This window comes from Marmota marmota, unplaced genomic scaffold (genome assembly GCF_001458135.2).
Source record: "Marmota marmota marmota unplaced genomic scaffold, marMar, whole genome shotgun sequence".
In the NCBI taxonomy this organism is placed as follows: Eukaryota; Metazoa; Chordata; class Mammalia; order Rodentia; family Sciuridae; genus Marmota; species Marmota marmota.
Window position 1 is genome coordinate 12,939,019 of NW_026000222.1, and position 26,839 is coordinate 12,965,857.

Genomic DNA, 26,839 nt, shown 5'->3' on the forward strand with positions numbered 1-26,839 from the left:
TTTATTTATTTTTTTAAATATCTTTTTAAATTGTAGATGAATACAATACCTTTTATTTATTTTTATGTGGTGCTGTGAATTGAACCCAGTGCCTCACACTTGCTAGGCAAGCGCTCTACCACTGAGTTACAGCCTCAACCCATAACTTAGTTTTATAAATAAGGAGATAGAGACTCAGAGAAACTGTGACTTGCTGAAAGTTTCCTTCCCCCACTAGATTTCTGCTATATATAGCCATCTTACATTTTAGAAAATTGTACCCACCAAAACCCCAAACACAAACACAAGGGTGAAATCAACCTAGGGCAAATGGATTGAAAAGAATGATACTTATAGATTCAGACCCTCTTATCCCTCTGCTACACATCAGTACAGTGTAGCTCTAGATCACATGGTTAGTAAATAGAATAACACTAAAATATCATAAGGATGGCAAAATGTGGGTTCCCTTGAGCTGTACCTATGCATGGAACACATGCCAAATTCAGTTTGAGATTTCCATAAAAGAATAGAGGTTGCAAAGCAGAGTTAGTAAGTATTCCATTTGGAATATCACAAAAATTGTTTAGAGGCCAAAATAAAGTGTTTACCATTACAAACCAAAAAGAAAAGAAAACCTTTCTTCTTAAGAAGAGCTTTGCTAGGCTCAGTAGCGCACACCTGTAATCCCAGCCACTCAGGAAGCTGAAGTAGGAGGATTGCAAATTCAAAGTCAGCCTCAGCCATTTAGTAAGGCTCTAAGCAGACCCTGTTTCAAAATGAAAATAAAATGCACTGGGCAAATGGAATATTATTCACCTTTAAAGAACAGTGAAATTATGGCATTTGCCAGTAAATGGATGGAGTTGGAGAATATCATGCTAAACGAAATAAGCCAATCCCCCCCAAAAAACAACGGCTAAATATTTTCTTTAATATGTGGATGCTAATTCACAACAATGCGGGGTACACTAGAGAAGAATAGCGCTACCTTAGATTAGGTAGAGAGAAGTGAAGGGAGGCGAGGGGAGTGGGTATGGGGATAGGAATGATAGTAGAATAAAACAGACAAAAAATTATTACTTTATGTATATATGTGACTGCATGACCAATGTGATTCTGCAACATGTACACTCAGAAAAATGAGAAATTATATCCCATCTATGTATATCAAAGTGCATAAATGCATTCTACTGTCATGTATAACTAATTAAAACAAATTTAAAAATTGATTTTTAAAAAGGGCTGGGGATGTGGCTCAGTGGGTAAGCTCCCATAGTTTAATACTCAATACCCACCCCCCATACCATACCAAATGTACCATACCAAATGGCAGATAATCAAAGAGAAACTTGCAACATAAACCTCCTCCCTGTATTTTTTTAATATTTTCTTTTTAATTACCAAATCCCTCACCCATGCAACCCAAAATTAAAAAGAATTGCCCCAATTTATACCATAATTATCATTAACTTGGAATCTTTGGTTTCTGTGGCTTGTGCTTAAAATTTAGAAAGGCTTACTCCCCAACTTCTAAGACATAATCTCAAATTTCAGATAAGTTACACACATTCATAAAGGGGACCATTAGGCTACCAATAAAAATAAAATTATAGCTCTAACTTTATAATCATGGTATAGCAGATTTTTCTAAACAATGTTACTAAAATAAGCTTGTAAAAATTGTGTATACATACAGAAAAATTTGAAAACCAAAATTAAAATATAAAAATGGTTATCTTTGGATGATGGGACTGTAGAGGATTTTAATTTTGTTTTATTTTTGCAACCAAAAAGAAAAGTTAAGTTGGACTTGTTTTCTGATTCTTCTTTATCTAGTCTCATAAAATCACCAAGATTTAGTCTATTAGACCACAACAAATAATAGAAACTGGAAAGGAACCTAAAATTTATTGATCACCTACTAAGACTTTCATATGCATTATTTCTTTAACCTTTATTATTGTCCCCATTTTACAGATGAGAAAAAGAAGCAGCTAGTAAGTGACAGAGTCTACATTTGAGTCCAGACATACAGGATTCCACTGATTTTCTAGAAACACTTATTTTATTATATATGTACATTCATTCTTCCAAATACTTATTTGTTTTGTTGACTCTTTGGATTTGTTCAGGGTTTGGGGTTTTTTTTTTTTTTTCTTTTTTGTTTGTTTTTGCAGTACTGGGATCAAATCCAGATCCTCACACATGATAAGCAAACACTCTGCCACTTAGCTATCTTCCCAGCCCCCCAAAACTCATTTATTAAAAGAACTTTTCCTCTAGCTTTTGAGTTCTTTCATACACATTTGACAGGAGGCACCATTTGCTAAAAGTCACATAGGTAGTATGAGATGGGATTTAAAATTCACACCATTCTGCCTACCTGAAAAAAAAGAGATAATTATGGGATAATTAAAGATCCAGAGGAAAATTTATTGACCTCAATTAATAATATTCTGTAGGTCAAGAATCTTCATCTAAGTATTTCAAATTTGAGGGGACAGAAATAATTACATGTGTGTACACAGACACACATTTACACATTATTACAGTAGGCAGAGAAATATAGAATTTAATAAATGGAAGGAATTGTGAACAAGAAAGCTTCAGACCCACACAAAGATGGCTATGCTAAAATTCACACCCAGTCCTGATTCCCAGGCAAATGCTCAATTCAAGGACCAAGAAATTAATTCATTTTCTTCAGCATTTCAAGTCTCTGGTTAAGGTCTTCCAAGTCAACCTCTTCGGAATCATAAGGGTCGATGGACAGGCTTGCTTGAGGTTTTACATCAGGCAAATTAGACAGCATAAAGTTATGGAAACCAATCTTGGTTCTTGATTCTGGCTTTGAAGAAGTTTGGGGGCTGAGTCCTGGACCTATGTATTTCAATATATGTAATTAAAAGTCATAACAAGGCAGTCCTCCAGAAGAAAATCCCAGCCTCAAAGAAAGAGGCTACTATTGCATTGTGAAGAAATTAAGAATATACTCTTTCAAAATATGCTGAATTGGTCTATTGATTATTTCAAGTTGAAATCACATGTAGCTTCAAAGAGGACTATTTGGCCCATTTTTTCCTACACGCAGCAAGTCATAAAGATTTTCTTGGATGTCCTTCCCACTCCAAGCCACTAGACTCTGGTAACTGGGACTTAGTGAACCTAAATAAATGCCTCTAAGTAACTCTTACCTTCCACTAGCTTTTATTTCCCACCCCATATACCTCTTAGTAATATCCCTAGAATTTACTACTCTCATCCAAAGATCCATTTGTCCTGTCATTCCTGCAAATTTATTTTCTTTGTCTAAAAAAGTATATAAGCTTTATGCCTTGGCCACGTCATTGAACTTTACTCTCTAATGTGCAAAAGTAATAAATCTTGGGGCTGAAGTTGTAGCTCAGTGGAAGAGCTCTTGCCTAGCATGCGTGAGGCACTGGGTTTGATCCTCAGCACCACTTAAAAATAAATAAAGGTTTTGTGTCAATATACAATTAAAAATTATAAACAAATAATTCTTGTTGCTTTTATCTTATTAATCAGATCTTATGCTAATTCAGTTTCTAGACCCAGCCCAAAAACCCATCTAAGAACCTAGGGTTGGGAGAGGGGATCACTCCCTCTTCTACAATGGCTTTTGAGAATGCAGCATATGCTATGACTGGAAAACTTAACAATTCTCCCTTCATGCAACAGGTGGTATTGTTTATCATTTGCTGGCAATCTTCTTTAAGGTTCACTGGAGCTTTTAACAAAGGCACAATTTTCAAAATATGTGACAGGACGATCTCTTATAATATTGGTTCTTTGTGTTAAAGACTCCCGAAATCTGATGAAAGCAATGAATCCTTTCCCTTACATATCCAAAATTGTGCCTATCACTTAGTGGACTCTATGCCAAGAACCCCTGGTCTAATGCAAACAAAGTTATTCACATTAGAGGCCTTGCCACAGGAACTCTGTATACTTGCATTAGACCAAGTTCCCAGAAGTGAGGCCTCTAATGGGAGTAGTTTTATTTTCCTACTAATTTTTAGCTACTAATTTTTTTGGGGGGTGGGCACCAGGAATTGAACCCAAGGTCACTTGATCACTGAGCCACATTTCCAGTCCCAATTTGTATTTTATTTAGAGACAGGGTCTCACTGAGTTGCTTAGTGCCTCATCATTGCTAAGGCTGGCACTATAATCTCAGCCTCCCAAGCTGCTGGGATTATAGGCATGCAGCAACATGCCTGGTTTAGCTACTAATTTTTAAGTCGGAACATTGGAAGGTCTGTATCTCCTGAATTGTATCATGGATTTCAAAACACTATCCACATCCATGATGAAAACTGTTAGCTACTATAAAGGAACAACTGTACCCCTGGTAAATCACTAATATACTTCTCTCACCAGTGTAGACAGAGTCTTTTTTAAAAAAATATTTATTTTTTTTAGCTTTTTAGGTGGACACAATATCTTTATTTTGTTTTTATGTGGTGCTGAGAATCGAACCCAGTGCCTCACGCATGCTAGGCAAGCGAGCTACCTGAGCCACATCCCCAGCCCCCACAGTCTTATAATAATTGAAATAGGGTTGGAGTTGTGGCTCTGTGGCAGAGCACTTGCCTAGCATGTGTGAGGCACTGGGTTCAATTCTCAGCACCACATATAAATAAATAAATAAAGGTCCATTGACGACTAGAAAATTATTTTTAAAATAATTTTTCAAATATCTTCAGTGAATAGCAAGCAACTCCAACTTCTGCCAGCATTTTCTATACTTACTAAGAACCAGTGAGGGAAGCAAATCATTCTTCTTATAGTCATCATTCTGAAAGAAAAAAAAATCACTAGGAAGTGAATGGTTTGAGTTCCAAATGCATATGTTTTTCACACAGCAAATCTTCAATAAGTATTTCTTAAAATTAACTTGAAATTAACTAGTACAATCAAGCTTCCTTCTTGTTTAGGGTAAATTTTTTTCTCTTAATTAAAAAAAAATAATTTATTGTCAACAAAGGTGATATATACAACAGGAAAAGAGGTGAAAGGGAGATTGGGGGTGAATGGAGCCCTCTGCAGGAATGGAGTGGGAAGAGGTAATGGAGGCCTCCTAGTGTAGAAGCCTAAACAAGTGGGGGAGGAGAGGTGTCCCCCGAGGTAGTGGGACTCAGTTCAAACCCCTCATGACCACCTCTGTGTAAGGCACTGTGCCAGGGGAGAATGGTGGGGAGCCAAGAGAGGGCGGGAGGAGGTGTAGGGGACAGAGGTGTGGGTCAGTAAAGGACTGGGGTAGGTGTTCTACACTGGCCAATGTCCTACCACACTACAGCCTCGGCCACCCTCTACCTTGGATCCGGCCTCAGACCCTGCCAGGAGCAGGCATCCTCCAGTGCTCTGAAGCAAGAGTGGATAGGCACTGCCCTACCCCCTCCCTCCTGCCCTGGCACCTGGTTTTAAAACTCTGGGTGGCTGAGCTAGGGTAAAATATTTTAATACCTATGGGCAGAAAGTCTTACGAATGACTAGGGGGTTTGCTTTTTCTGTCACCTGTGACCTTTTATAGGAACCAAGAAAATCTTTTATCTCTGGGCCTGAACATGCTATTTGTAAAAATTATTTAGTTTAATAAAATCAGAGAACTCTTCTTCCAAAAATAAATGGTGAGATAAAAAAGGAAGAATGGGAAGAAGGGTTATAGATTAAAGATTTAAAATATATATCAACCAAATACAATGTGTAGATCTTTTTTGATTTTAATTTGAATAAAATAACTGCACAAATTGTACTTGTGAGGGAGACTTAATATAGATTGAGCCTTATATGATATTAAGGAGTTATTTTCATTATACTGAACATAATGACACTGTTTTTTTTAAGAGAGAGAGAATTTTTTTTTAATTTTTTTTTTCTTTTTTTAGCTTTCGGCGGACACAACATCTTTGTTTATATGTGGTGCTAAGGATTGAACCCGGGCTGCATGCATGCCAGGCGAGCGCGCTACCGCTTGAGCCACATCCCCAGCCCAATGACACTGTTTTATATTATAAAAACAAAGAATATGTGTTAGAGCTACATATAGTCACGTTCACATGACAATGCTTCAGTCAAGAACTGACCACAACATTGTAGTACAAGGCATTACTCACATGTATGTGGTATAAACAAACCTCCTGCACTGACAGTTATATAAAAGTAGAGCACATACAATATGTACAGCACATAATACTTGATAATGAGTATAAATGACTATGTTATTAATTTACATATTTACTATATTTTTGTTATTTAAGTTCAGTATAAAACAATATTCTATGCTATGCTGGCAGCAGCCTCATATATCTTGAGTTTATTTATTTATTCTAATTTATTATACATGACAACAGAATGCATTTCAATTCATAGTACACATACAGAGCACATTTTCGTGTCTCTGGTTGTACACAAAGTAGAATCACACCATTTGTGTCTTCATACATGTACTTGGGGCAATGATGTCCATCTTATTCCACCGTCTTTCCTACCCCCTGCTTCCTCCCTTCCTCTCCTTCCGTTTTGTCCTATCTAAAGTTCCTCCATTCCTCTCATGCTCCACCCATTCCCATTATGGATCAGCATCCTTATATCAGAGAAAACATTCAGCATTTGGTTTTTTGGGATTGGCTTACTTCACTTAGCATAATATTCCCCAACTCCATCAATTTACCTGCAAATGCCATGATTTTATTCTCTTATAATGCTGAGTAATATTTCATTGTGTATATATAGAACAGTTTCTTTATCCATTCATCTACTAAGGGCATCTAGGTTGGTTCCACAATTTAGCTATTATGAATTGTGCTGCTATAAACATTAATGTGACATCATTACTATAGTATGCTGTTTTTAAGTCCTTTGGGTATTAACTAAGGAGTGGGATAACTGGGTCAAATCTTGGTTTCATTCCAAGTTTTCCAAGGAATCTACTGTGTCTCTTAACTGAATCAAGAGGTCATGTCAAGGGCTGTGATTGTAGCTTACTGGTACAGCGCTTGCCTCACACATGTGAGGCACTGAGTTGGATCCTGAGCACCACATAAGGATAAATAAATAAAGGTATTGTGTCTATCTACAACTAAAAAATTATTTTAAAAAAAAAGAAGGCCATGTCAAAAGGCAGGGAATGATATTGGCCAAATTACATTGCTATATTCTGTGTACATATGTAATATGTAACAACAAATCCCATCATTATGTACAACTATAATGCACCAATAAAAATGTGGAAAAACATTTTTTAAATTAAAAAAAAGAGGCCATGTTAAGTTATTGGCCTAAACCACCTAGGTTTCTGTAGCTACACTCCATGATGTTTGCACAACAATTAAATTGCCTAATGACATTTTTCAGAATGCATCCTGTCATTAAGCAACACATGACTACACCAAAATAACTACAGTTGAAATTTTATAATGTCTGAGATTTATAATGTCTGTCTCTTCTCCCATCCTTCTCTAAACAATGTTAGAAAAAGACAAAGGGACAAAATAAGACAAACAGAATGTCAAGAATGGTTGAAAATGAATGATGGTTACATGGCAATTGACTATATTATTCAAATTTTATATATACTTAAAATTGTCCATAATAAGGTTTGTTTATTTTTAAATCAGAGGATATATATTCCAAGAGTAGAAGATAAAAAATACACAAGGTGTAGTTTAGACAGATACTTTTAACAAGGAAAATCAGAGTTAGTTTATGTCTAAAATATAAAATCTTAGAGAAAGAACTTTGGAGTAAAAAATGCCTATAAGCGCCAGCGCTGAGGTGCATGCTCGGGAGGCTGGGACAGGAGGATGGTGAGTTCAAAGCCAGCCTCAGCAATGGTGAGGTGCTAAGCAACTCAATGAGACCCTGTCTCTAAATAAAATACAAAATAGGGCTGGGTATATGGCTCCACTGAGCGTCCCTGAACAAAGACTACAAGGTGAAAAAGAATAAAAGCATTTTTCTTTACATACTGCTGAATGAATAAAGAATAAAGAAAAGTAATGTCTATGGTTCTTTAGTTTTTACCTATTTGACCTCTCCAGATTTACGTATGCAAAGTTGTTGTTTAAGTTCACTATAAAACAATATTCTATGTTATGCTGGCAACAGTCTCATATATCTTGAGTTTATTGCGTCTCTTTTTTAAATTTATTTATTTGTACATGACAACAGAATGCATTTCAATTCATAGTACACATATAGAACACTTTTTAAAATTATTTTCAACATGAAAGTAAATTGGTTTCACTATATATGAATTGAATATATCTAATCTGACCTAAATTTAAATCACTGTACATGAAGGATTTTCAAACGTGTTCAGCTTGTAAGAATGTTCTTTTCAGGGTAGCTGGGGCTGTAGCTCAGTGGTAGAGCACTTGCCTAGCATGTGTGAGGCACTGGGTTTGAGCCTTAGCACCACATAAAAATAAATAAATAAAAATAAAGATATTGTGACCATTCACAACTAAAATAAATAAATAAAGTGTTCTTTTCAGTGTATATTGTGGTACCATCCAGAGGTTGATAAGAGACAACAGCTTTCTTTACTCATGACTTCAGAATAAAAAAACACCAACATCAACTAAATGATTGTAAATACCTCTCTGGCCTTAAGATCATTTTGTTCTCCAAAAGGCCCAGCTAGAAGTATAGTTTAACACCCATGCAGTCCCATTTCAATTTCATTTTCCCTATCTGTACTGACCTGTCTTTCAGGAGGAAAGGACGGGAAACAAGGGCCTGGGGATGGCACATGTAGGGGCCCTGGTGCAGATATCTGCGAAGCCCCAGGTGGATCACCTGTTCTCACTGCAGTGCTATCTATCTCCTCTGCCAAGGGCATCTTTCTTGACATCCTCTGTAAATCCAACAAGACCAGGTCCGCTGGGGCTTCAGCCTTAGACAAGAGGATAAGAATCCCATCAAGTTTGCAATTTATTATACACTTACTTATTTGCATACTTATTACATATTAAACACTCTTGGAAGTACTGGGAAGAAGTAATGCACAATGCAACAATGTTCCAGCCTGTATGAAGCTTATAGTCTAGTCAGTGACAGTTAAAAGAAAACTTAAGTTTTTCTGGTCGACTGTCTTCTTTTTTTTTTTTTAATTTTTAAGTTTTATTTTATTGATTCTAATTTGTTACATTTGACAGCAGAATGTAATTAACTGTCTTCTTCTTTCTTCCAATGACTTTGTTTTGAGTACCAAAGAGGTCAGGCACTGTGGTACACCAATTAAGAGTAATATGCAGGGCTGGGGCTGTAGCTCAGTGGCAGGGCACTTGTTAGGCACTGGGTTTGATCCTTAGCCCCATATAAAAATAAACAAATAAAATAAAGGCTTTTTGTCCATTTTTAAAAAAATTTAATAAGAGTAATATGTAGGTCTGGCGTTGTGACTCAGTGGCAGAGCACTTGCCTAGTACACGTGAGGCACTGGGTTCAATCCTCAGTACCACATAAAAATAAATAAATAAAATAAAGGTATTGTGTCCATCTACAACTAAAAATATTTTTCAAAGAAGAGTAATAAGTAAATATGTATAGATATGTCTACAATAAAGTTTATTAAACTTGAGCAATGATAAATTCTGGATTTACTAGTTCACTTGACAAAGTCTCTTGAGCACCTAATATAAGCCAGCAATAGTTGCTGGGGATGCAACAGTGAACAAAACAGACAAAAGTGCCCATCCTCATAGAGGTGACTTTCTGGTTGGGGAGACAAACAAGATCATTAAGTGAGTTACACAGTATGTCAGATAAGAAACAAGTATACTAGAGAAAAAATATAGAGAACTACAGAGAGAAGAGGTTGAGATTTTAGAGAATGTAGCTAGGAAGGATCTCACAGAGAAGAGAACATTTAAATACAGACTTGAAGCAAGTAGGGAGGGACCAGGTAGATATATAAAAAATACAGAGTACTGGAAGGAAGTACAAAGGTCCTGAGGTGGGAAAGTACCTTGTGTGTTTGAAGAAATGTAAGGAAGGAGGCCAGTGTGGCTGAGGCAGAGTAAACAAGGGAAGAGTAGAGAAAATGAGGCCAGAGAGACAAGAGACAGGAGGTGTACACAGCCTTGTCAGTCACGAGAAAGACATTCCATATTATTTTAAGTGAAATAAAAATCCACTGGAGGGCTTCAAAGGCAAAGGAGTGACCTGATCTGACTTAGATATAAAGATCTTTGATGCCATATTAAGTATCAGGAAACGCAGTTAAGAGACTATTATAATAATCTAAATAGGAGGAGATGATTGCTGATTAGACCAGAATACTGGCAGTGGAAATGGTGAGAAACGGTAACATTCTGAATATTGCTTGGAGGGTGGGGGTTTAGAAAAAGAAGAGACAAGAAAAATATCAAGCTTTTTGTCCCAGTATAGAATTACCATTAACTGTAGAATGAGTAGGGTGGTAGAGGGATAAGAGTCTTTTTGGACATGTTCAGTCTGAGATGCTTCTGAAACATCCAAGTATTTCAGATATTAAAACCGTAGGTGGATGGATATATGAACTGGAATTCATACGAGCCTAGAAGTCTTGGCTAATGGTATATAGAAATTCCCACCATAAAGAGATGTAGGGGCTAGGGATTGTGGCTCAGCGATAGAGTTCTTGCCTTGCACATGTGAAATCCTGGGTTTGATCCTCAGCACCACATAAAAATAAATAAGTGAAATAAAATTATTGTGTCCAACTACAACTAAAAAATAAATATTAAAAAAAGAGATGCAGATTAAAGGACTGGGGCTGTAGCTCTGTGGTAGAGCACACTTGCCTATGGGTTCCATCCTTAGCACCACATAAAAATCAACAAATAAAATACAGGCATGCTGTCCAAACAACTACCAAAAAAATTTTTTAAAGAGATGCAGATTGAGCATCCCTAATCCAAAAAACCCCAAACCAAAACATTCTAAGTACCAACATGATACCATAAGTGGAAAATTCCACACCTTACCTCACTTGATGGGTCACAGTCAAAACACAGGCACACTAAAAATATTGTATAAAATTACACTCAAGGGGTTGATGTTATGGCTCAATGGTAGAGCACTCGCCTAGCACATAAAAGGCCCTGGGTTTGATCCTCAGCACTACATAAAAATAAATAAGTAAAATAAAAAGTTATAAAAAATATTGCATACTCTTTAAAAATAAAATAAAATTACATTCAAGCTATGTGTATAAGGTTTACATAAAACATAAATGAATTTCATGTTAGACTTGGGCCCCATTCTTAAAATATCTCATTAGGTACATGAAAATATTCCAAAACATCTGAAATGTGAAATATTTATGGTCCCAGTGTTTCAAATAAAAGATCCTCAATCTCTATTGAAAAACCACAAGGTTGGATGAAATCCTCTCTAGTGATTTTTTTTTTTTGGGGGGTGGAGGTACGAGAAATTTAACCCAAGGATGCTTAACCACTGACCAATATCATCAGCCCTTTTTTTATATTTTATTTTGAGACAGGGTTTCACTGATTTGCTTAGGACTTCACTAAATTGCTGAGGCTGGCTTTGAACTTGTGATTCTCTTGCCTCAGTCTCCCGAGATGCTGGAATTACAGGAGTTCAGACTCTAGTGACATTTCATGTGGCTTTTGTTTCTTCAAAGTCTCTCTCTTTGTTTAAATTTTTACAATGTGCCATTTTTCAACAACAATTCTTTGGACAAGAAAGAAAAAAATAAAGAAGAGTTAAAGAGTTCCTATCAGCAGCAAAGCATCAGAAAAGATAAATATGCCCCTTAGTCACAATGTGGCACATTCCACATTAGCAATTTGAAGGCAGTGCAGTGGGAACACAGAGGATAGACAAGACCCCTTTGTTGTTTCATGTCCTCACTAACATAAGTTTGGCACCTGAGTATAAGACCATCTTTTTATAAAATCACAGGACACCACCTAACCAATCACTGGAAGAATTGGGAGAAATCCCTCTTAAGACAGTTCATGACCATCTTAGGGAGGATAGTCTACCCTCCATAACAATGATGATTATACAAGGCAAAACTTGAAAATCAGATGGGGTGGTGCATGCCTGTAATCTCAGCATTTGGGAGGTCCCCTTGAGCCCAGGAGTTTGAGACCATCCTGGATATCACAGACTCCATCTCAAAAAAAAAAAAAGAACAAAAACAACTAACTTGATTATATTTATTATGTGCTAGGTTTTACATTCCATTTAACTTCTTTATTTGTATGGGCCCATTTAATCACCTCAACAAATCTATGAGATGGGAACTATTATTATCCTCCTTTCTATAGTCCAAAGAACTGAGTCTTTGAGAGTTGCCTGAGGTCTCATGGTTAATAGATAGTGGACCTAGGATGTGAAAATGGCACATTTCACTACTGAAATAACACTCTTAAGACTACATGATACTGCTGTGTTCCTTTGCATCTTGTAGCCTTTATTCCAGGACCTTTTATTAAAATGTAAAATATGAGCCCAGCATGGTGGAACTCGCCTGTAATTCTAGCGATCCAGGAGGCTGAGGCAGGAGGATTGCAAGTTGGAGGCCAGCCCAGGCAATTTAGTGAGACTCTGTCTCAAAATAAAGGTTTTTTTTTTTTTTTAAAGAATTGCAAAACTTTATTTTTAAAAATGCCTTCACTACAAATTTAAAAATCTAAAGAAGTTAATTTTCTCCACCACAAGAACAGTACTTAAATGTGGACTGCAAAGAAAGTTCTTAATTTAAAACAATAATTTTTAAATATCCATAGGCATTTAGTCCAATCTCCAATAGGCACTGCAATTCTCAGGCAGCCAAAGTACCAGGATTGGTAAAGCGATCTCCCCATTTAGAATTTATAGCTTCATTCCTATACTTAAATAAGGAGGGATAAAATGTATATGATCCACTATCCCAATCTGTCACTCCTAGATGTGTCCCTGAAATTTTCACATTATGCAAACTTGAGTATTTCTTTCCCATTGATATTTTGGATTCATGACTATTACTCCTTTTTACTTTTTTTCCCATAAGAGATTGTAAACTTTCTTTGAATATAGTATAATATTGGTAAGCAACCAATGATATCTGTATTTACTGATTCATAAGTGTTTGAACTTTCAATGAGAATACCCCATGGGCGCACTTCAGCTTTGATCCCATAAGAAGAGAGAGGATAAAGGAACTCAAAGAAATCCAAGTCTTCCAGTTATAGTACAATCAGTTCCCGGATATAGGTCATATACCTAGAATTGCTGGTAGTTCAAATAAGGCCTTTGTTTAATTCTGACCTGCAGCCAGTATTCACTACAGGTTATAGACACATCCTCAAAACTATGAATGGGGGCAGGGCTATAGCTCAGTGGCAGAGCACTTGCCTAGCATCTGTGAGGCACTGGGTTCAATCCTTAGCACTACATAAAAATAAACAAATAAAATAAAGGCATTTTGTCCTTCTACAACTGCAAAAAAAAGAAACCATAAGTGAACACAAAAAGCATGGAGAGCCCCATTACCACACCAACAATCTTCAGCACTTCAGATCTCACTTTGAGATTACCACACGAAACAGGAAATTCCAAATAAAAAGTTTTTAAAAAGGGGTTGTAGCTCAGTGGTACAACACCCCTGGGTTCAATCCCCAGTACCACCAAAAAGTAAAAACCACAAAATAAATGCAAAATATGTCCAGGACAAAGTTGTGATCTTAAGAACTAAGAAATGTTTGACATACTCCTTGATCTAACACCTTAAGTACCTTGATTTTTGTTTTCTCTTCTGTTGTTAACAATATATATCAATATATATGGGTCTATTAGGAATGATATGTGGGCACAGAAAAAGTTCAAATTTTACCTGCTTTACAATTTTTCCAGTAACTCTGGAAACCACATCTCTATAAGTAGAAAAAACTCTTCTGAAGCACAATAAAAATCTCAACCTCAAATCTTTTCTCTTTCTGTCTGTCCCTGTTTCTGTCTCTGTCTCCTAGGCTCAGGATTAAGCCCAGGGTCTTGTACACTCCAGACAAGCACTGTACCATTCAACTAATCCCCAGCCCCCAATTTTCCTTTTTTTTTTTTTTTAATTTTTTTATAATGGGGATTGAACCAGGGATGCTTTACATCTCCAGCCCTTTCTATTTTATATTTTGAGACAGGGTCTTGCTAAATTGCTTAGGGCCTCGCTAAGTTGCTAACACTGGCTTTGAACTTGCTGTCTTCCTACCTCAGCCTCCCAAACTGCTGTTATTACAGGTATGTCCTACCATGCCCGGCTACTTTTCCCTTTTTTAAAGAGAGGGAGAGAGAGAGAGAGAATTTTAATATTTATTTTTTAGTTTTTTCGGCGGACACAAGTTCGTTGTTTGTATGTGGTGCTGAGGATCGAACCCGTGCTGCACGCATGCCAGGAGAGCGAGCTACCGCTTGAGCCACATCCCCAGCCTGTATTTTTCCCTTTTTGAAAGTACTCACCATAACGCTTGTCTTGGATGTATAGGGCACATTATAGTTCTTAGCAATTTCTACCAGGTACTGTTCCACTAGAACCTGGGGTAGAGTGTTCACATTTAATTTACACATTAGCTGCAAAATAAAAAGCACAACAAATTTACTTACACCCAAACTTATAAAATACAAAACAAAGAGATTAGGTGGTCTTTCAACTCCAAATCACTTTTTTCCCCATCTTTCTATTCTGTTGTCTAAGAGGTATAATTTTTAAAATTTTTTTTGTAGTTGTAGATGGACAGAATGTCTTTATTTTATTTGTTTATTTTTATGTAGTACTAAGGATTGAACCCAGTGCCTCATAGATGCTAGGCAAGTGCTCTGCCACTGAGCCACAGTCCCAACCCTAAGAGGTATATTTTTTAAGATGTATAATGTAGCCCCAAGAAGGGGTCCAACTTGTGAATGTATTATAGGACAGTGCTATCTTAGAGTTAAGGAATGTCAAACCAAACAAAGTTAAGAGGAAGAAAGTAAACCTAAGAAAAAAAATATTTGAGCTGGGCGTGGTGGCACACATCTGTAATCACAGCAACTTGGGAGGCTGAGGCAAGAGGATTACAAATTTGAAGCAAGCCTCAGCAATTTAGTGAGGTCCTAAGCAACTTAGAGAGACCCTGTTTCAAAATTTAAAAAAATAAAAAGGGTTGGTTTGTAGCTCAGTGATTAACTGTCCCTAGATTCAATCCCTGGTATCAAAAAAAAAAAAATCAAGAATTCTGATTCTATGATAAGTATTTGAACTTTATTAGGGGTGATAAATGAATATATTTAACAACCAATAATAGACACTCTGAATAATGAAAATATCCACCAGCCTGAAACAAATGTAGTGGCCAGATCTCTGTAATCCAGCTGAAATGTCAGTCTTTAATTACTTATATGTGATCATCTGCTTAAAAGTTGAAATTTCTAATTTTCATTAGCTTCCTTCCAATTGGTAGGCCAGTTACACATAGGAAAATGTATGCTTTCTTAAAAAAGAAATCAATTCATGTTTTTTGGTGTTAGCTTTTTTCTTTTTAAATAAAGATCTGATTTTAATTCTCTAGTCTTAAGACTTACCCAAATTGTTATGCCTCTAAAGCAAAATTCATTTGTCTACATCTTTTAGTCTGCACAAAATTACATGCTTTTGAGTTTTCTCAGTTTCCTTAGATTCCTGGGATTAGAGAAGTGTGTGTCTCTGACTGGGTGCAGTGGTACATGCTTGTAATCCCAGTGATTTAGGAGGCTAAGTTAGAAGGATTCCAAATTCAAGACCAGCCTCCAAAACTTGGCGAGATCCTATCTCAGAATAAAAATAAAAAGGCTGGGGATATGGTTCCATTGTTAAACACCTCTGGGTTCAATTCCCAGTAGCAATGAATAAATAAATAAATAAGACAATAGAAAAGTGTGCATCTCTAGAAATGATACTACCTGAGAGTTGACAGTTCCAATTTCATTTGTTTGACAGAGTTGACCATACTTTTGGCTGTATTTTGCACACAGCTGATTAGATACCTGCAGAATACCAATACCAAGAAAGAAAGGCAAAGTTCATGAAGTTATGGAAAATTTGCTTGAGATAAAGAACAATCTAAGAAAGCAAAAATCACTTCCATGTTACCTTTTGGAATTATGTTCTTTAAGCATCAAAACAACAATAACAAATGCTTTGTTTTTAAGTAGGCTGATAAATGTAAAAGTTAAAACCACTAATTCTAAACATTCATCAAGTATAACCCTCCTCCCCAAAAGAAACCCACTTTTTTTTGTGTGCATGTGTGGATATCGGGGATTGAACTCAGGGGCTCTCAACTACTGTGCCACATCCCCAGCCCTATTTTGTATTTTATTGAGAGACAGGGTCTCACCGAGTTGCTTAGTGCCTTGCTTTTGCTCAGACTGGCTTTGAACTCGTGATCCTCCTGCCTCAGCCTCCCCAGCCACTGAGATTACAGGCATGCACCACCGTGCCCAGCAAGAAATCCACTTTTAAGTTAATTTTGATTTACTTAAGGCCTGTACATTTTCTTCTACCATTCTACCATTCTTCAAGCATTTACTTTTCATTTAAAGATTAAGAAAAAAATCTCTCTTTTCTTTTTTTTTTTTTTTGGTCATCCCTTAAGAAAGGATTTTCCAAATAATCCCACAATTCAAACAAGTGACAACAGTGATACTCAAACCTATAATCATGACACAGGTAACTGAAACTGGTCAAACTTACTGTTTTCAGCTCAGGTACTTCTGACTGCAGTCTGGGAGCTGCCCAGATTAGTGTAGATATGTATTCAGCCAGACCAGAATCTAGTTCCCTAAGGAAATCACAAAATTGTAAAACTCAGAGCTTCCTGTTTTCCTCTTTTTCCTACTTCTAATGTTCACAATATGATGGTAAATAAATTATTTTTTAAAACTAAAATTGGAATATAAACCTATATGTAAATATATATGTAAATACACACACGGGTATGTTTATACATAAAGTAACATATACATATATTTATGTAGACAAAAGGAAAGATATCACAATTTTTTTTGTGTGTGTGTATGTGTGTGTGGCAGTGTTGGGGATTGTGCATGCTAGACAAGCACTCTACTACTGAGCTACATCCCCACACCAAGATATCTCAATTCTTATCTCAAGATTTGGAGATAGCATGATTATTTTGCCCTGAAAGGTAGTAACACTGCTGAATACACCTGCTAGTAGGGAACAAAGTATATATAATGGAGCTGCTAGAAGAAGTTCCTATGTGCCCAATTTGCTATAGTCTATTTGATGATTCTCAAACATTACAGAAATTACTTCACTTGCACAATTTATGCAAAATATGCTCAGAAGGTATCTTATAGGGGATTGTGCAGGATTTGTTGCAGAGACCATCTCCATTCAAATGTCCTGGGTTTCTTAAAGAAACGTCAGCTATTGGAGTCAAGGTCAAGGTCTCTTGACTCTTGGGTTAATTACTCCCTGAATGGTACTATGGAAAAATATAACAAGATCAAAATCTCTCCCAAAGTGCTAGTGTGCAAAGAGCACGTGGGGTGGCCTTTCAACATTTTTTGCCTGACTAATGGGCAGCTGATTTGTGGTTGCTACTCCAGATGATCACACCAACCATGTTTCCCAATGATACCTGGGCTCAGGAAAGGGATGCCTTAGAGTCACTCTTTCCAGAGCTTTGAAACCTAACTTCAGAGAGAGTCTCTTTCCTACTTGCATACTTGCAAGAGAAAATCCCCATTGACTAAAAGATTCAGATAAAGTAAAGGAGTGTTTTTGAAAAGTTACAACACTACTAGGCATGATAGCACATGCCTGTAGTCCCAGCAACTTGACAGGGGGAGGCAGGAGGATCATAAATTTGGGGATGGCCTCAGCAATTTAGCAAGACCCTGTCTCAAAATAAAAAATTAAAAGGGCTGGTAATGTAGCTCTGGAGTAAAGCACTCCTGGGTTCAATCCCAAGCACAGGGAAAAAAAAAAGATACAGTACAGAACACATTGGATCAAAAGAAGAATGAAATCCCATTTGACTTTAAGATCATGAGATTATGAAACTTGCAATTATGCAAGCCTCTGACCCAGGGATGATCCACATGTCATCTTGCAAGAGCAACAAATGGCATTTAGAATTGCTGAGGCCTTTGGGGTTTTTGTTTGTTTGTTTGTTTGTTTGTTCAGTTTTTTGGTGGTACTAGGTTTTGGATACTCAAGGCAAGTGCCCTGCCACTGAGCTACATCCCAGACTTTTATTTTATGAAATAGGGTTTTCACTAAGTTGTAGAGCTGATCTCAAACTTGGAATCCTCAACGTCAGTGTCAGCCTCAGACTCCCAAAACAGCTGGGATTACGGTGTGTGCCACTATACCCAGATTCCAGCTCTTCTTAAATTTTATTTTGAGACAGGATCTCTCTAAATTGTCCTGGCTGTTCTTTGAACTTGGTGATCATCCTGCCTCAGCTTTCTGAGTCTCTGATTACAGACATGAGCTACTGAGCCCAGATTGCTGAGGCTTTTAAAGATGGTTCAGAGCATATGATTTTCTGCAACAAATGTAGGAATTTAGGGAGAAAAACCAAAGCAACCCAAGATTTCACTCATATGAAATCTAAAAAAGTTGATCCCATGACAGTGGAAAGGTGGTTACCAGAGGCTGGGAAGAGTAGGAAGGAGGGAGGGTTGGGGAAAAGTGGACCAATGTGTACTAAGTGATAGTTACATAGGAGTAAGAAGTTCTGACGTGGGGCTGGGGTTGCGGCTCAGTGGTAGAGTGCTTGCCTGATGTGTGTGAGGCACAGGGTTCAATTCTCAGCACCACATTAAAAAAATAAATAAGTAAAGGTATCGTGTCTATCTACAACAATAAAAAAATTAAAAAGAAGTTCTGATATGCTGCTGCATAGTACAGTAACTACAGATAACAGTATGTACTATATATTTCAAAAATCTAGAAGACAGAATTTTGAATGTTTTCACTCTAAAGAAATGGTAGGGCTGGGGTTGTGGCTCAGTGGTAGAGTGCTTGCCTAGCATGTGTGAGGCACTTGGTTTGATCCTTAGCACTACATATATAAATTAAATAAAGGTATTATGTTCATCTACAACTAAAAATATTTTAAAAAATAAACGGTAAGTGGCCAGGTGCAGTGACACATACCTGTAATTTACCCTACTCAAGAGGCTGAGGCAGGAGGATCTTAAGTTTGAGGCTTACCTCAGAAATTTAGTGAGATCCTGTCTCAAAATAAAAAATAGGGTTGAGGTTGTAGCTTAGTAGTGGAATGCCCCTGGGTAAAAAAGAATGAAAGCAAGAAATAGTAACTGTTTGAAGTTATAGATATAGTTGTATATACTATCAAAACATCACAAAGTACCTCATAAATATGTACAATTTTTATATTTTCATAGATCGATTAGAAAATTAAAAGAACTTCTTTTTTAAACCCCTGGGAATTAAATTGAGGGCCTTGCACATGCTAGGCAAGCTCTCTATCACTCATGTATATCCCTAGTCCTTCAATAAAGACCTTTGATACCCATCAGGAGAAGGACATAAAACTTATTGTATATAAATGTTCTTTGCCTTTTTTGTAACAATCCAGCTTCTAGACCACCTTGTTTTCTTAGATCCTACTGTATTTCTTGACTGGTCTTTATTTAATGAATTTGTAAAATGGAAAGACCATCTTTCAAACTTCACTTCCTATCTTAACTAAAGCAGCCAACTTTGGAAAACAATCCGTTTTTACTGTGAACAGATGACAGATGGGTTTTTCATTTTCAGTGAAAGATTTAAGAATTGTACATGAGTGCTACTGAACAATACGGCAGAATTTGTATGCACATGTAAAATACTACAAAGGTAGTCTATGGAAAATGCTAAAAAATTTTTAACTGAAATTGGAATATAACCATATATATACATATACATACACGTATGTTTATATGCACAGTTACTCAGAGATACTTATATAGACTGAAAGGAGATATACTAAAATTCTTATCTCCAGATTTAATGATTATGGATTTTTTTCTGATTATATTTTCTGACTCTATCATAACTTTACATTATACCTTTGCAGCTCAGAGGAAAAACATAACTATTTGTGTTTTTTTTTTTAATGGCTCTTTGGACTAAAATATTTTCTTCTCATCGAGCAGAGGTAGTTCTTCCTGTGAAAGTTAGAGACAGCCAGGTGTGGTGGTGCACCTATAATCCCAGTGACTAGAAGGCTGAGGCAAAAGGATCACAAGTTCCAGGTCAGCCTCAACAACTTAGCAAGACCCTGTCTCAAAATAAAACATAAAAAGGGCTGGGGATGTGGCTCAATGGTTAAGCACCCTGGGTCCAATCCCCAGTACAAAGAGAGAGAGAGAGAGAGAGAGAGACAGAGACAGAGTTCTTCAATGGTCCCAACAAGCTAGAATCCACACTCTCCCTTACCAAGTACAAAGAATGGCTTGTCATGTCATTCTTTTGAGTCTATGAAATGATGCACTCACTTTGTGGCCTGAATCAAGCTAAACCGAGCCAGTAGCAGGTCACAGTACAGTTCCAGAACCTCTAGGGCCTCCACAAGGTAGTCTTCCTGGATAATGTGCTCCACACGGATCAGGGCTCTCTCATCCTTCCCAGTGGCCATGTGGTCTGCAACCTCCTTCCTTGCTCTCTGAGTCTGTTCAACTGCAGCATGAAGCACATATAGAAAAACGAATGTGTGACAGGCGCAGTGGCGCACTCCTGTAATCCTAGGGCTCTGGGGGCTGAGACAGGAGAATTGCAAGTTCAAAGCAAGCCTCAGCAATGCAAGGCAGGCACTAAGCAACTCAGTGAGACCCTGTCTCTAAATAAAATACAAAATAGGGCTGGGGATATGGCTCAGTGGTCAAGTGCCCCTGAGTTCGATCCCCGATACCAAAAAAAAAAAAAAAAAAAAAAAAAGTGTGGCTGGGGATGTCACTTAGTGGTAAAATGTCTACCAGCATGTGAGAGGCCCTGGATTGATCCCTAGCACCACAAAGGGAAAAAAAAAATGAATCTGTAAAAAGAATAAAAAAAGAATTTTACACAATAGAGTAAAACAATGGTTTCATAAAAACAAATGCAGATGGTAAATTATGTGTTTCAAACTAGATGTGGAGGGTCTTCAAAATCCCACTCCCAGATCAACAGCATTTGCATCACCTGGGAGCTTGTCAGAAATGCAAATTATTGGGCCCCACCCCAGAAATGCTGACTCAAAACTCCGGAATTAGAGTTGTAATAAGCCCTCCATGGGATTCTGACAACTGTTAAAAGGTTGAGAACCCCACTTTATGCTGTGACTTGATAGGTGGCCTTTATTTTCTCCTCTTAGGTTACCTTTATTTTATAAAATATTCCAAAGTGAAAATTTATAATTTTTGTAATAAAAAGATTAGTAATTTTTAAAAGGAGAATGGGGGTTAGGAGTGCTGCTCAGTAGTAAAGCACTTACCTAACCACCCTCATCCCCAAATGCATGTGGTGTTTTACATTTGAAAATGTTTTCATATAAACATTTCTATTTGATCCCAGTAACACCTGTGTGAGATTTGCATTGTTATTTGAATTTTAAAGTTGAGAAAACTGAGACTCTGAGGGGTTACATGGCTTGCCCATGGTCAAGTGATTAGGAATAGTTAGTTCAACTGGAACTCAAGGCCAAATCTTCAGTGTGCAAATTGCTATGCTTTTTACATTATTCCACAAGATGAACAAGAGGTTGTTTTGGAAAGGTAACAAATGTAACCTGTCCCAGGCCAATCTATTGGGGGCAATAAAGGCTTACTCACTATCTTGTGTTATCAACTGATAACTGAGTTTCAAGAAAGCATTTCCACAAAGCCAAGAAAATCTCCAAGTCTCCGAATTATATACTCCGTCTGCCATACCCTAAAGATGATGCTCACCATCAAATCATGATTAGATAGAGTTGCTCTCACTGCAAAACATGTTGACATGAAACCACATTGAATCTGAAATAAACACAAAGCTCAGTGCTTGGAAAGGAAATAGCCAAGTCCAAAGTAGACAAATGTTTTCTTTAGACATCTCAGGGGAAAAAATCATAACAGAATTGGACTTGTTTCCTACAAATGATGTTAAACCAACTCTAATACCAGCAAAAAAAATTTTTTTAGTTATAGATGGACACAATACCTTTATTTTATTTATTTGTTTTTATGTGGTACTGAGTGCATTATGAGGCTAGGCAAGAGTTCTATCACTGAGCTACAACCCCAGCCCTCAGCAAAAAATTTATTGTGTGCCTTCATAATATTCTGTGATACACAAAGAACCCTGGAGAGATATAGAATGTCATGATTTTTGTCTCATTTCAAGAAGGAATAAATTTAGGTAAGACAGGGCTAATTTGTTCTAACTTATCTCAACTCACTCTTGTGCTCCATATTTAAATTTATTCATTTGCAAAAAGAAGATAAATATTTATATCTGAGCAATAATATGCATCACTGGATTGTTAGGGTCAAATAAAAGAACACAAATTCATGCTTTTGGAAATTATAAGTGCTGTGCACACCATCATTGTCATCCTCACTATTCAAAATAATGGGTACCACTGGGTTTGCCATAATTTGTTTTGGATAATTTCCTAGGACTCTGTTACCAAAATTGTGCCCCCAAACACTTGCAAGATCTTGTTAGAGAATGCTCAAAAATCAAATTGGAAGTTTGAGTAACAGCTACCTTCCCACTAATACATAATGGTATTTTAATATAACTATTTACTAAGCACTCAGAGAACTGCATTATGTGCAATACTTATTTCATGTGAACACTTCTTATAATTGACAGGTGTCAGTTTTTCAGTTAGTTGAGGAGTAATGGCTCATGTAACCCATGGGAATAAAGAAATAGTGGGGAAAAGAAAAAAAATCAGTTAGACTTTAAGAAAGAAGATAGAACTTGTTTACATCATCCCTGCTTCTGGGTATAGCACTACTTGGGTCTGTCAACTGGGAGAAGGAACAGCATTTTTTGTGTGTTTGAAAAAAGATAAAGAAGCCTTTCCAGAAAAATTTGCCCAGAGGGACCAAACTTAATGGCTACTCTACTTTTAAAAAGAATGATTAAAGAGGGCTGGGGATATAGCTCAGTTGGTAGAGTGCTTGCCTCTACATGCATAAGACCCTGGGTTCTGATCCCCAACACCACAAAAGAAAAAGGAGTGGAAATTGTTGGGTTGGGGTTGCAGCTCAGTGGTATCGCACTTGCCTAGCATGTATGAGGCTCGGGGTTCAATTCTCAACACCATATATGAAAGCAAATAGATTAAATAAAGGTCCATCAACAACTAAAAAAAAAAAAAAAGACTAATTAAATGTCTCTGTCTTGGTGGCAACCTGCCAGAAACTTGGAGATATCTTTTTATTTTTTAAACCTGTGGAAACTTTTAAAAATAATTCACACATTGTAAGAAATAATTCAGAGACACCTAGGGTACCCTTGTACTCAGGTTTCCCCAAGGGTAACATCTTGTAAAAGTGTAGTTCACTACTAACCTGGATATTGGTGTTGATATAGTCAAGATACAGAATGTGTTCAAAAACTTATTTTTAATACATTTATTTTGTTTTATTTTTATTTTTATGTGGTGCTGAAGATCGAACCCAATGCCTCATGTGTACGAGGTAAGTGCTGTCACTGAGCTATAGCCCCAGCCCTAGAAACTTTTTAAATATATTGATCACCATAGTAAACACGATCGCATTTCCAGTAGTCAGAAACTCTCCTTTAAATCCCCAAACTGCTAAATGAGATCTTAGAAAATAAATCAACTTGAGGGTTTCACCAGGATCTAAGAGGCTGCATGCGGTGTTGCCTTGAGTGTTTACTTACTTTTCTTTTTTTTCAGGAGTTTTAAGCGATTGATAACCAGATGCAAGTTAACCCGGAGGCGATCAGCTTTGAAGGTAGAGCTGAACATTATTTCACCACAAGAGGAAGCAGTTCACAAGCCACCTCGATGAGCAAGCTTCCAAAAGAAAGAGAAAGTTATGAGTATTATGAGGGACTCATTCCACTTTTCTGGCACCCACTTCAATAATACCCACATAAGAAATTTCTGGTAGCTCAGCAATGGCCTGAATGTACTTGCTTCTCTGTGGACCATTCCTCAAAATGACTCGTGTAATTCAAATAAGGGTTAGGTTTCCTTCAACTTATTCAAATTGTTTTTACAACCACCTTTTAGAATTCTGCAAGGAGTTTTTAACAAAAATAGATGTCTTTGGCAAATGTCTGAGGAAAGTAGACCAGAGAGGGAGACACTTCCCATTCCCTGCAAAGGACATATCAGTCCACAAAGGAATAAAGTATAAGGCCTCCTTTAAATAAAACATTCATAAACTTGTAAGGGAATTCCTCCATGGAATTGGAGAGGTCACTAACATTAAACGCATGTGGAAACAAGGACACAGAATTAGAGAAGTAGAAAAGACATAAACTTGAAAATTGCATATTTCATTTGGACATTTAGAAAACGTTTTGAAACATAATCAAATACCAGGCATCAATACATTTTTGGGAAAGCTAAACCCACTAAGTGTTTTTATGATTTCAATGTATGCTTGGGATTAGTTTTTTTTTTTTTTTTTTTGTCTTTGGCAGAAAAGGATGGAAGTTCCTTTCCTTAAATACCACTTTACATGCTGAAGCATACATGCAGGAAGGTAAGACAGTATGAGAAAGGTGACCTAAGCCACCTACTTTTGTGATGACACACATTTTCACAAGTTACAGCACTCTTCTCTCATTTGATGTCAGATCAAGTTGGGATAGTTGTCTGTGCTTACTCTTTATTACAGTTCTAGAAAAATCATCAGTGAGGAATTAGGCAGCTCTCCTACCTGCTTAGGAAGAAGAATAACCAGCATAGCAAGATTCTGCTATTGCTGTTGTTTTCCTTCCACTAGAGAAAATCAAGCTCTCCCATCACAAAAATTCTGTCTGCACACAACAAAGGAATTCGATAGGCATCCCGGGAATGGAAAGTGGATAAAACAAAATTCTAGCCGGGCACAGTGGCACACGCCTGTAATCCCAGCGGCTTGGGAGGCTAAGGCAGGAGGATCGTGAGTTCAAAGCTAGTCTCAGTAATGCGTGAGGGTGCTAAGCAAGTCAGTAAGACCCTGTCTCTAAATAAACTACAAAATAAGGCTGGTGATGTTGCTCAGTGGTTAGTTCCCCTGAGTTCAATCCCCAATACTCCCCCCCCCAAATAAAATAAAAAATAAACTGTATTAGTTTACTTATCATTAATATTCCTGTTAAACTGTTCCTATAGAAGTTCCTACCGTCAAGATGTACCACCAAACAAATGAGGATTGCTGGAAGAGTTCTGGAATAGGATACAGACAGCAGAGATGAGACCCACCCTTTAGGGACTGGCACACCAAAACAGGAAATCAATTGTGTTTCACCAATCAGAATGTCCTGTTTTTAAAACAGACATGCCTTGGCATTACGTCATTGTGTTAATGGCTGGTAGCCAAAAAACTTTTTTGGTTTGAATCTACCTGTGCCTGCTCTTTTAATTTGTACAAAAACCAGCTCTCTGAGTGTGTATGTTGATCTAGGAGAAGATGGCTGTCCTTGAATACACCTGAATTGTTGGAGGGTTTCTATCTTGGCAGTTTTAATGTCAGTTTAGTGAGCTAAGCAATGAACTAGAAACCAGGATGCCAGTTAGAGCTAGAATGGGTTCACTGAGTGACCACAGGACTTCCTTCTTGGCCAAACTGAGAAAGAGACTGCCATAAATAATATTAATATTCATAAAACAAAGCCCTCTGCTGACTGAGATGACAGTGGTAGCCTTGCTGTTTTACCCAGTGGTTGTGTGCGTGAGTGTGTGTGTGTGTGTGTGCTGCTTCATAAATTTGAAGATTCTTTGTGTCCACCCATATGAGAAAATATCAAAATTAATGTCTAAGAATTCCCTAGAAAGAAACTTACAAATCAAACTGTATTTGTATTTTTACTTATTATTTTTTGTAGTGCTGGGGATTGAACCCATGGTCTGTGTGCATGCTTGTCATGTATTCTACCACTTAGCTACACCCTCAGCCCAATTTTTATATTTCCAAGATAACATTCTCATAAAAATTCAAGCAGTAATATAAGTTACTTTTTTTTTTTTGGCGGGGTGGGGGGGTGGGTACCAGGGATTGAACTCGGGGGCACTCAATCACTGAGCCACATCCCCAACCCTAATTTGTATTTTATTGAGACAAAGAGTCTCACTGAGTTGCTTAGTACCTCGCTTTGAACTCCCGATCCTCCTGCCTCATCCTCTCTAGCCGCTGGCATTACGGCAGGAACCGTCCAATTCTACTTTTATCCCCAAAGATAATCAATATTTACTAGTTATGTATCCTTTTTCCTGTACAGGTACATGAATATAAGGGTTGTATAAGATGTTGTATCTTTTAACATTAAATGCAATATCATACTGTGTATACTTGCTTATTTTTTTCATGTAGCAAAATGTCTGAAGAGTTCTTCTATCTATTTCATCCCACTCATTTGAGTAGTAGAAACAGGGACCTAAAGTGCTAAAATTACTTTCCTAAGGTCAGACAGCTGCATCTTAGAGATCAAAGACCAGCCAATATTTGTCTTCAGACGGTACTTCCCCCCCCCTTCCTTTTTTTTTTTTTTTGCAGAGCTGGGGATCAAATCCTGGGACTCAGGAGCTGCTAGGCAAACACTTCACCTCTGTGTTACACCCCAGGCATTTTTTACTTTGAGACAGGATCTCACTAAATTGCCTAGACTGACTGACTTGGAACTTGCAATCCTACT

At 37.2% G+C, this 26,839-nt stretch overlaps 1 protein-coding gene across 2 annotated transcripts; it reads right to left on the reverse strand.

The window, feature by feature from the left end:
• Nucleotides 1–1,826: 1,826 nt before the first annotated feature.
• On the reverse strand, nucleotides 1,827–25,423 carry LOC107151059 (IST1 homolog). 2 transcript variants are annotated; one of them, XM_015496307.2, is made up of 9 exons: nucleotides 25,330–25,423; nucleotides 23,873–24,008; nucleotides 20,494–20,674; nucleotides 16,709–16,796; nucleotides 15,916–15,999; nucleotides 14,458–14,568; nucleotides 8,711–8,902; nucleotides 4,756–4,801; nucleotides 1,827–2,862 (listed from the first exon to the last, which is right to left on the reverse strand). In XM_015496307.2, the coding sequence occupies exons 2-9, from the start codon at nucleotides 23,958–23,960 to the stop codon at nucleotides 2,672–2,674; spliced, it is 981 nt and encodes a 326-aa protein (XP_015351793.1). In that variant the 5' UTR covers nucleotides 23,961–24,008; nucleotides 25,330–25,423; the 3' UTR covers nucleotides 1,827–2,671. The 2 variants fall into 2 exon arrangements, with proteins under 2 accessions (XP_015351793.1, XP_048648438.1); XM_048792481.1 differs by having other exon boundaries at nucleotides 2,778–2,862; nucleotides 8,806–8,902.
• Between the last annotated feature and the right edge of the window lie 1,416 nt (nucleotides 25,424–26,839).